An 11189-nucleotide genomic window follows, 5' to 3' on the forward strand; every position below is an offset into this window, starting at 1 on the left:
TAGTATGAGTAGTGATGGGGCTAAAGAAAGTAATGGTGGTCCTTTGTTGATGTCTTGTGTGGTGCACTATTGACCTTCAATAACTCTTTCATGCGTCTCTTGAATTCTAGCAAGAAACGTGCTAAGCAACGCTAGCCCTATTCCATTGGTGCAACAAACCTTGCTTAACAAGGGGATGGTATCTCCCCCTTATTTCATTAAAAACAATGACAAATTTTGTGCTCTTCAAATTCTACTCCCTCATAACACAATTGCCAAATGCTTTTTTCTAGAATATAACTAACTGAATGGTTAGTATAATTAAAGTGAGGGTTTGATCATCTTTGGATTCAATAGTACAAAGATGTTCTCCCTTGTTGAGAATCTTCATTTTTACTATGTCAACGTCCCCATTGACTTATCCACAAAGGCAAACTTGCTTACACCTAGGAGTCGACAACAGTTCTACTCAAACGTAAACCAAACATTAAACTATTGTTAACAATTTAACAATTCGGTGGTTTGGTTCAAGCCTGAGCTTACTTAACCAATTTGAGCTCAAGTTGGTCCGGCTTGAGCCATGCTTAACCGGCTCAAACCAATTAAGCCATTCATATACTTTCAATTGATAGGGGAGAGAGAGAGAGATAAATGTCTTTTAAGAGGCCAAAATGGCCTATAAGACCAAACAAGAGATTACATATAAAGTGTTGTCTCGTCTTTGAGAATAACAAATAAAAATAAAAATAAATATTACTCAATAAATATAAAAGTGAATAAGATAAAAAGAGACGAGGGAATTTGGTTTTCGGCACATGTGAGATTCTCAAGCTAGATATATTGTAAGTTTAGAGAGAGAGAGAGGTTCCGACTCCCATCCCTACTATCCTAAAAACTCAAAAAAATAATTATAAACAAAAAATGTTAGTAACCAATTTAAGGTTCAATTTGGTTTGAGTTTGAACTTCCCCAAACAGATTACACCTTCAACAGTTTGGCTTGGAGAATGCCAAACCAGTTAAGTCAAAACCTTATTCCACCCATGTAAAAGATTCCTCAAGGATCAAATTAACAATTACAAGAAACATTTCAAATATTTTCTACCTAGCTTATGAATCATGATGTTTGGATAGATTGTCTCTTGAATCATACATCAAGATTATTTTATTTATATTATCGTGTTCAAGTATATGACGTGAAACTCCTAGAATCAATCTTCACCTTATGTAAAAGATCCCTCAAGGATCATACTAACAATTATAAGAAACATTTCAACTATTGTCTATCTAGGTTATTATGATGTTTGGATAAATTGTTTCCTGAATCATACATCAAGATTACTTTAAATTACATCTCAGTTTCAAGAGTGAAGTGAAATCCTGGAATCAAAACTTCACCTTAACATGAGAATAATACATGAATTAGCCAAATGTGCAAAATAAGAAGTGGGTAGTTAATCCTTCCAATTATATCACACTGAATTCAGAAGAAAACAACCCCCAACAATTCAAAAATGTCTATAATCAGTATATGCAATGACCTTTACACACTGTAACACCTCACCCCCTTACCAGGTGGGATTTTGTTGGTGAAGCATTTTCTTCCATCAATAATGATCAAATAGAAAGACGAATGGAAGTTATTAGCGAGACATTTCGTTTCTTGCATCTACATTTGACTTGCTGCTGCAAAGTTGATTGTGAACCATGCAACAAGGATAAATCATCCATAAAGCCAAAGACTGATTTTTACAAAGAGAGCTTTGCCTCTATCTCTTCCAAGCTCAACCCTTTTGTTTCTGGAACTTTTAGGGCTATGAATAGTAATGCAAACAAGCCAATGATTGCAAAAAGTAAGAACGTTCCAGCAGTTCCAATCGTTTCCTGCAGCCAAACATAACTACTTTAAATAAACTAGGAGAAATTTAAAAGAAGATGAAATCATACATGGATGCCTATAGAATAATATGCAGTAACCCCAAAGGATATCACCAATAACCTTAGCAATCAGCAACAAATTTAGAGCTGAACCGAACCACAAGAACCCATATCATAAGCTATATTTTAAGTTTAGAAATTTGCAAATGGTTCAGTTTGAGTTTGGTTTGGCTTGGGGTTTCACGGGTTCGGTTTGGTTCAGTTTTATCAGCTTAACAATTCCCAGTTTAAATGGCGTCAAACCACAAGTTCAAAGCTTTTAATGGTTTTGGGTTACAACATTTTTGAAATACTTGAATATGAATAAACTTAAGCTAAAGGCTATAACCTATCAACATAATAAGTTATAACCTTTGAGATCAGTATTTTCTTCTTTCCTTCGTTTATAAGTAGGAGACTTTTGGTTTGAAACACGTCATTAAAGATTTGCGCAAAAGTTAACACAAGATATTGGTTTGCGCCGAACTGCAAAACTGAGACATGACCACTTAACAGTTTGCAAATCTCTTGTACAGTTTGATTTGATCAATTTAAACAGTTTCCTAGTTCGGTCTGGTTTGGTTTAGGTTTCAAATTTTTTGAGCAATTATAGAGTTTGAGACTCCTAAACTGAACCTAATCATTGTCAATTGTGAAGTAACCTCACAGAATACAAGAGTGATAATGAATATTTTCTTTTCAAGAGTTATAAAACACATACCTGAAGAGGAGAAAATGCAAAAGTCACCACAGCATTTGCAGCGAAGTTCAACAAGACAGCAATACTTAAAGCACGTCCACGAGTTCTCAATGGAAAAATCTCAGACACCATAAGCCATGATATAGGTCCAAATGAAACCTGCAAAGACAATACAACTGCACTTCAATTCACAATGCCATTATATATGTGCTCTGTTCCATTAATAATCAATAGAGTACAGTTCTGGGAATCGTGCACCAGGTTATGATTGTTCAATATGCTGGTCACACTCACTCCCTTGTATGAAGCAGTCATATGGAAGTCTCAGCAATGTGGGAGATTGGAAAAACATCAAAAGGCCATTCATTACAATGATTTCTCCCATGATAAGGAGCAAAACATCAGTGTCATATAATATAAGATAGAGGTGAGTGGGGAGCAGCTCAGCTCCTATAGTCGTAGAGGCATTTTTTCAAGACATAACTCATAATATATCAAATCTGTGAATTTACCCTGGCATCACCATCCATGAATAGCTCTTGCCTCATCTATACAACTACCAGAGGAAGTACAGTTACAAATCAGAAGAGCCAGGATAACTCGAGCAGAGCTCTTCGTCATGGACATTCCAGATGCCAATCTCAACCACAACTCCAACATGCAAAACTTCAAAAAATCGAAGTCCTTCATCACATGTTATCAACAGTCCCAGCGACCTTTCCATATTTGATCACCATGATAGATGTTTTCAAAGAGCAGCAATTTCAGTTCCAATTATCAGGCACAAAACTTCATTGTTGGTAATTTATGATTCATTTTGTGACCTCTTTCAGTACGTGGGATTTTCTAGCTTTTTGGGTGGACAGTTGATTGTATCTCATTTTCGCAGTTAGCAAAGTTTTTTATAGAGTCCTTCAATACGAACCAACATTGACAGAATGTTTGATCCCTCCCCTATATCACATTTAAGTGTTTTGATTTCTTTCCCATATAAGCAATGGCCGTGCTTGTCATTTAGTTTGAGGAAGCTACAGTATAAAAACCCTAAACCCTTTCCTTATTTGCATTGACAAGCTAACAGATACAGCTGGAATCTTTTTAAGTCTCATAGGCCATTATGATCTTATAGGCATAGTAGTATAACCTTATTTTCTTCCCCGCGTTAGAGTTGTAACTCCTACCTGATAAGAGCCAACATAAAGAAGCAGGGCCACAACTGCCAATGCTGAAGCTCCTTGTGCAAAAGCATAGTACACTGTCAACAGCAACAGAGAAAAAACCTGGAGACAAAAGATTTCATAAGACCCATTTTTCAATATGTTACCAATCTTAACATTGAGCATTACACTGAAGAAACAAAAAAGCATTTATCTTACAAGGCCCCCTACACCAACAAAAAGCAAAGGCCTTCGACCCAATTTATCCACTTTCCAAACTGCAAATAGTGTCATCAAAACCTGTAAAGTGAAAATAGAAATGAAAAGAATAATAAATTCAAAACTTGGTAGATTCGTTCGAAACTTATCTCTCATTTCAACTTTTATTAAATTCGTCCTGGTAAAAGGAGCTATGTGTTGAACAATCAAAGAGATATTTCAAAGGACAAACTGGCTTGTAGATTTCATGGAAGTCTTTCATTTTTGCACTTGGAATAAAAACTGCTCAATAAATGCATAAATAATCAATTTCATAGACACAACAGAACTATTTCAGTTAGAGGGGAAGCATTCAGGTTAAGAAGGTTTCCAGACAAGAAGACATTTTAAATCTTTACGAGATCCAATACACAAGAATTGCCATGCCCCCAAAGAGCATTTCCTCTGAAGGAAAAATTTCGCCTCTTAGACAATTGGCAGTAAAACCGTCTCCTGAACAGTAAAAGAAAGTTAAAAAATGTACTCCTATACAAACTGAATCTGAAGCCTGAGGACGAGACCCAGGAAATTATTCATGCCTAAGTAAATATAGCACATGTGTAAATAAATCCATGACACAAGCATGTACAGAAGTTAAGATTAACTAATGTAGAAAATATAACTAAAAGGTCGTAATTTTTCTTTTATGACACTATAATAACTACTTCTTTTATTATCTCCCCAAGAACCTTTGAGGCCTAGCACAGCGGATGTGAAATAGCTAAGCACCAACAATCCCTAGACTGGATGAGCCAACGCTGGCAATCCCTCGTATCAGCATGTGATCTGGTTCAATTAGCATCGAATCGCCATTTTGTACCTTATGCAATCACTTTTGGTTAGGCCCCATACAGATTTATATAAAAATTATGATTGAGTGGATGAGTTAGTGAGACAAGGCTGTTTTTGAAGATGTGACACTTGGCAGCACAGGAAAACTTTCTTTGCCTCAAATAAATCTCTTTTCTATACAGATCTTGAAACTTGGTTTCAAGCTGATGGAAACTCACTTTAGAGTGCTGAAATCTATATATAACATAACTGACCACTGCCCTGTTATACTTGTCATTGAAAAATAAGCAGCAAAGGTGCTTCCCTTCCTTTCAAGATCTCCATCTTGGAGCAGCCTATGTTGGAGATTTTTCGAAGACGGAAATTTCAGAATCTCAAGTGCTTAGAGAACTATATTCTTTAGCAACCAGATTGGCTGTATATTTATTTCCGTTTGTTGTCTCTTTTTGTATTATTCACGGTGGGTTAGAAGCTCTACATGCAGGTTTTATTTTCTGAAATAGCATAAACAGTTGGCTGCGATTTTTAGGGTTTGGGCTCTATTTTATTGTATCCTCTTCTATTAATTATCAATAGAATAAATACCAAAAGGAGTGCCAACCTTGGGAAACTTTCCATGTTCAGGCATGACCCAGCTTACTTGACATCGACTTATACTTAGGAAGTCCAAAATCTTAAGCGGACAGTTCTTCATTTATGTAAGATTTTTCTGGGGATGAAATTAAAGCTTAAATCGCTGGTTTGATTGGGTATATTACGACCCTCTGAACATTCAAAAGGCAAGTTTCAGTGATGTTCTCTGATGTTTGAAAAGAAAGTAAATTGTTTTTGTTTAACAGTAATATGTGCAAATCAGTGAGTTTTGCACTTGGTTTTAACACTAGATAACGATCGGGAGGATAAGCACTTATTGGAATATGTGATTCAGCATAGCCCAATGAGTTAGTGATACCTTGAAAAGGCCCAAGATAACAGAAACCCCTGTGGCATCAGAAGCAGCAGCAAAACCTGCACTCTATACAATAGAAAGAAAGGTTTATTTTACATTCATGTATTTTCCTTTGCTAAAATAAGAATGTAATCAATCTAAATAAGAAAGTGGAACACCTGGAAGATTGATGCAGCATAGTAAAGAACACTGGGTTGACCGGTAATCTGAACCATAAATTCACAACATTAGATAATTTATTGCAGCCCCACCAAGAATTATATGACAGTGTATGAGCGAGAAGTTTTACCTGTTGGAAGAGTACAAGGCCACAGCCAATGATCAAAGCTTTCAAACTTGTACCCGTGAAAAGCTCAGCTAGGCTTGCTTCATCATGAACAAGCTGCAATGACTGCAAGGTTTCTTGCATTTGATGTGCAATCACCTCTTCATCAACACCAGATCCTCTCAATCTACGGATGGCTGCAGCCGCTCTCTCTTGTGACTTATCCATGACTGAATTTCCTTTGCAAGCACAAAGCAATATCCAACGTGGTGACGGTGGCATCCACCACATACCAAATGCCAAAATCAAGGCAATAGGACCAGCAATGGCATACATTATCCTCCACCCTCCAATGGCACCAATTGCCAAATACCCAACAAGATAGCCTAGCTGTGGAAAGCATTCACTGGCATGAGAATCACTCTCACATAGACAACTTAGCATAGACGTTCTCAGGAAAACCTTACCAACATGCCCAGAACTATAAAAGCTTCTTTCATAGAAATCAGCATGCCACGAATCTCCCCAGGGCAAGTTTCGGCAATGTACATTGGAGCTCCATGCATGGCCTAACAGAAACACTAAAATATATGATTTAAATGAATGTAGAATTTGATATGAATCTGAAAGAGATGTTGAGTGCATAAAAATATGGACTGCATATTTAAGAGCATTAAATCCATGCCATGTATTAAACAAGCCTAAAGAAAATTGGTCAGCGTCCTGGGTAGACTAGCCTTTGATCCTCAGTGGTGAGGCCTAAAATAGCACGATTAGGCTTGTGCATGATTTATTATTGTATGCTTGATCATTACTGAAAGCTATTTCAACTTTGGTAAATCCCATGCAAGGCCTAGTCAATGTTTATGTCATTCCCTGTTCACAAGGAAATGTGACATATGGCTTCTCCATTTTTTGCATTATTCAAAGTCGAATATGCACGAAGCGATGAGAACACATCAAGAGTTTGAACTCATGAACATGAAAGAAAAAGCAATTTTACAACTCACATCATATGTGGGATTAAAACCTAGATCGTTGCTGCACACATCAAGAAATAGCTACATGCCAATATACATATAATCCCGCAAGAATCAATACTATAGGTTTATAACTGGTTTTTTCTGATGTCTAATATCATTGAAGTTATTAAATATCAATGTGAATATCATTATGCCTTGTGTGTAATATGTCCATCATGTCATCAAGTATTCACTTCACTTCATGAATATTTTCATTTGTTACTTTTCTAATCAACCTACATGTCATATTACTCCAGTTTTTATGATCCCTACCATGCCAATTCCTAATCCATAGACTAATCTTCCCACAACCAGGATTATGAAACTGGGTGCTGCGGTCTGTATCACTGCTCCAACAATGTAGAAGGTGGCTGCTACTATCAACTCTCTGCGACGACCTTCATATTCAGCCAATAAATCAATTAGATATGTGAGATCAATAAAGATTAACCGTGAACTTCCGTGGCATAGAAAATGTGTATACACACACCCAGAAAGTCAGCTACAGCGAAAGCCATGGCAGACCCCACAAGGGCACCATATAATGAGCCACTCTCCTGTGTTTCAAAAAACAAACGTTGAGGTTACAGCTATAAAAGTCTACATCTATTCCATGCAGCGCAGTAACTTTAAATGACATCGAGGAAAATATTACCACAAGCCCAATCTGTACTGATGATAATTCATACCAACTTGTTCCACTCAGTGAAGAAGACTGTACCATCAAGAAAAAGCCCACTGTACCACTATTAGATGTTGAATTGCAAGAATTTTATGTGTGTGCGTGTGTGTCTGTACATATGTATGTATGCTGTACAACATAATCAGTTAGAAGATGAATTAGAAAGGCAGTCCACATTTTTTCAAATGATGTAAACGACAGGTTCAAGTTGATGGTGAGCCTATTCATAACTAAAAAATGACATGTATAAAATATTGGTTTTGGTCCTCCCACTGGGGGACCTTCCAGAGTAATGCTTGACGGAGAGGGGTTGCAAAGCCATTCTTCCTTTCAAGGTCTGTCACACAGGGATTACTATAAAAGTTCTTTGCTCTGTCAACATACCCTAGTTTGACAATGTTACCCCATTTGGCTGCAAATAGAGATGTGATAGGATTGTCTCGCTTTTCTCAACAGAAACTAGCTGCCTAAATCTAGGCAGATGATACATTTATGTCTTTGGAGGCTAACCAATAGAATATTCGTTAAGCAGTGCATGTTCACATTGGCTTCAGGGTTACATATTAATACCACCAAATCAAAACACTCGTTAGCTGCACAAAATGCAACCTGCTCACTTTAGGATGGCAGGGCCACATGGTAACTCATGGAAATATTGCATTGCACCGGGGATATCCCCTAATATCACATGGTTACATTGCGGATATCTCTAATCACATGTATTGTCTAATTAGTTGCTTGACTGGAATGGAAGATGCACACAATACACTCCATCAATACTAGTTTTTAGATGTAGAGACGACAGCCTTGGGTTTCCATTTCATGGTTCTTCTTGGAAGACATGGGTACTATGCATGGTAAAACGCGGATTCCCGCATATCATGGTGGCACATTATCAATCCTGGTTAGCTGATCAATACTAATAGTCCACATGATTTGAGTCTTTTCATTTGTTCCTGGAAACTTGCGCTTGAAACGTCCTCTGGGAAAACAAGTGATCCCTTGCAAGACAATTTCCTTTGAGCTGAAATATTGGCCCATCTCAAATTGCATAAGATGGCAAAACTTAGACTGGTTCTATTGTTGATGTTCTTTCCCTGCACAGTTGAGCTCTAATGGCATCTCGCTCAGTGTAGAAAGTTCTTTGTGCCTGAAGTGTACTGCGATGTATGGACAACCCATCCAGTCTGTTTCCCAGGGAATCATGCATCCGCAGCATACAGTTTTTTGGTGAACTGACATCGAATGCATTTAACCGTGATTTCCATACTTGAGTACATGACCATATTGGCCATTGGAGTGGTCTCCTTCACTGGTTGTTTCTACACCATTTTCTGGAAACCCATTAGGAAGGAACTTCTTTTTAACATCATATGGGATTTCTGTTTCAATGTACCGCACCACACAGCCTATTATTATCAGGTGAATTGATTATTAGGCTCCTTGCCATGCAACCATCTTGTTGCTCCTTCGGTTATATTGTGACCTTTGTACAGCATAGTGCTTAATATAATTTTACCGCATTACAAAAAATACAAGAGAAAGATGAAAGAAAAACCTGAAGAGATATGTTGGCAGATGACGTGGCCCCGATATCGTATCCATAGAGAAATCCTCCAAGAGCGGGGAAGAAGAACCTAGATGAAGAAAGAAAAAAAATAGGGGAGTAAGTCAGAATTACCTTCATATACAAAGCATTGGCAAAGAAACAGAGATGTAGAATTCCATATGCAAAGAAAGCATCACATAGGAACAAAGATAGAGAACAGTGGTGAAGCCGAATTTCCATACACAAAGAATGGGCCCACAGAAACCAAGATAGAACGATGGCAAAGTTGAACTTTTCATATTGAAAAACACCATCAACAAAGAAACAAAGGTAAGCAAGTGCAGAAGCCAATATTTCAAACATCAAGAAACGAAAGGAATTTCGTATGTTGAAACATCAACAAGAACAGGGGTGAAACACAAAAACACAATTTGAAAGTTCCATGTACAGAGCATATCGTAAGCAGGGAAATAAGACCTATTACATACACAAAGAGTATATGTCAAAACAAGCAGCAGGAAGGGAACACATAACAACGAGAAATGAGTTCCCATCAACAAAAGAGACTCGACAAGAAACAAAAAGGGGGTACATATAAACAAGAACATAGTTGTGCAATGTAGGGAGGAAAGGAAAGAGGGGGTTAGGCTTAGGGTTAGGGTTAGGCTTAGGCTTACGCGACGATGACGGCGCTCCATTTGAAGGTGAGAGAGGAAGAAGAGAATCTCTCTCTTGCTGCGGCTGCTTCCTGGGACTCGATGAGAGGGGAGTAGGCAGAAGAGGCATGGGCATCAGGCTTCATGATCAAGCGATGTCTTTCTCTATCTCTTATCTCTGGGTGAGAGAGTAATGAATTGGGTGTGTGTAGAAGAAACCTGATATGATATGGTGTGTGTGTGTGTGTGTGTGTGTGTGTGTGTGTGTGTGTGTGTGAGAGAGAGAGAGAGAGAGAGAGTGGATATGTATAAGAAAGAGATGGGGGGGGTGGGGGTCACGTGATGGCGTCCTTGCAGGCTCCTTGTGCTTCACGTTTTGACACGCATGTGGAGAGAGAGAGAGAGAGAGAGAGAGAGAGAGAGAGAGAGGAGTGCAGAGCAGGGGAGAGCAGGGGAGAAGAAGAAGAAGAAGAAGAAGAAGAAGAAGAAGAAGGAAGCTGAGCCGCTGAACCGCTGAACCGCTGAACCGTCAGAAGAGGTGTTTTTCCCTTTTCTCTTTTCTCGTTTCTCTGATCTGACACACACACAAGACACGCACACACATTTAATTCTTCTTCTTCTTCTTCTTCTTCTTCTCCTCCTCCTCCTTCTCTATCATTGAATTTGTCATCAATGTTAATAAATACAACATATGTATCTCAAGAAGAATGAAGACAGATAGAGAGAGTAGTGTGTGTTTGAATTTCATTCATTCATTCATTACTTCATTATGATACTTCAATTGAGTTTTTTGTGTTGTGTTTGTGTGTTGGGCGGAAAGGAAACAAAAGAAAAGAAAAGAGAGGAAAGCGTGGCCGCCTCCGCATCACACCCCCCCCCCCTCTCACTTTGCCTCTCCCTCTCTGCCTTATCCGATCCGATACAATGTGATACACAACGACCCGATACAATGTGATACACTACGACCCGATACAATGTGATACACTACAACCCGATACAATGTGATACACTACGATCCGATGCAATGCGATACAATACGATCTAATTCGATCGACACAATGACATCCGAGGAGAAACTGAGGTTTCCTCCCCCCCCCCCCCCACTTCATGTTGTCCACCCATACATGTGTACAATATATGCGATACAATATGATCCGATCGAGACATCAACACCTAGGGAGAAAATGAGGATTCGCTCCAAGCCTCGTAGATGCAATAATTGCAACCTTCTTGCCTCTGTGTACCTATTCACTTTAGGAAAAGA

General features: G+C 38.4%; 1 protein-coding gene across 1 annotated transcript; it reads right to left on the reverse strand.

Annotated features, from left to right (window-relative positions):
- Positions 1-1348: 1348 nt before the first annotated feature.
- Positions 1349-10111, reverse strand: LOC147857637 (D-xylose-proton symporter-like 3, chloroplastic). The gene is made up of 13 exons (XM_087327233.1): positions 9947-10111; positions 9279-9357; positions 7694-7753; positions 7529-7595; positions 7312-7436; positions 6484-6585; positions 6041-6406; positions 5910-5957; positions 5755-5817; positions 3972-4052; positions 3777-3875; positions 2617-2754; positions 1349-1862 (listed from the first exon to the last, which is right to left on the reverse strand). Exons 1-13 carry the CDS (start codon positions 10069-10071, stop codon positions 1728-1730), a joined length of 1488 nt encoding a protein of 495 aa, XP_087183359.1. The 5' UTR covers positions 10072-10111; the 3' UTR covers positions 1349-1727.
- Between the last annotated feature and the right edge of the window lie 1078 nt (positions 10112-11189).

The sequence above is a fragment of the Azolla caroliniana genome, unplaced genomic scaffold (assembly GCF_043228905.1).
Source record: "Azolla caroliniana isolate FFs.n. ecotype wild unplaced genomic scaffold, voAzoCaro1.0.p SCAF_11, whole genome shotgun sequence".
Lineage (NCBI taxonomy): Eukaryota > Viridiplantae > Streptophyta > Polypodiopsida > Salviniales > Salviniaceae > Azolla > Azolla caroliniana.

Bases quoted from the DNA above. Each gene is read 5' to 3' on its own strand.
- LOC147857637 (XM_087327233.1), bottom strand. From the start codon at position 10,071: ATGAAGCCTGATGCCCATGCCTCTTCTGCCTACTCCCCTCTCATCGAG. The intron at 7,754-9,278 runs GTTTTTCTTTCA...TTGATGGTACAG, and splicing joins CTGCCAACATATCTCTTCAG to TCTTCTTCACTGAGTGGAAC. The intron at 1,863-2,616 runs GTATGTGTTTTA...GTTTGGCTGCAG, and splicing joins TTGCATTTTCTCCTCTTCAG to GAAACGATTGGAACTGCTGG.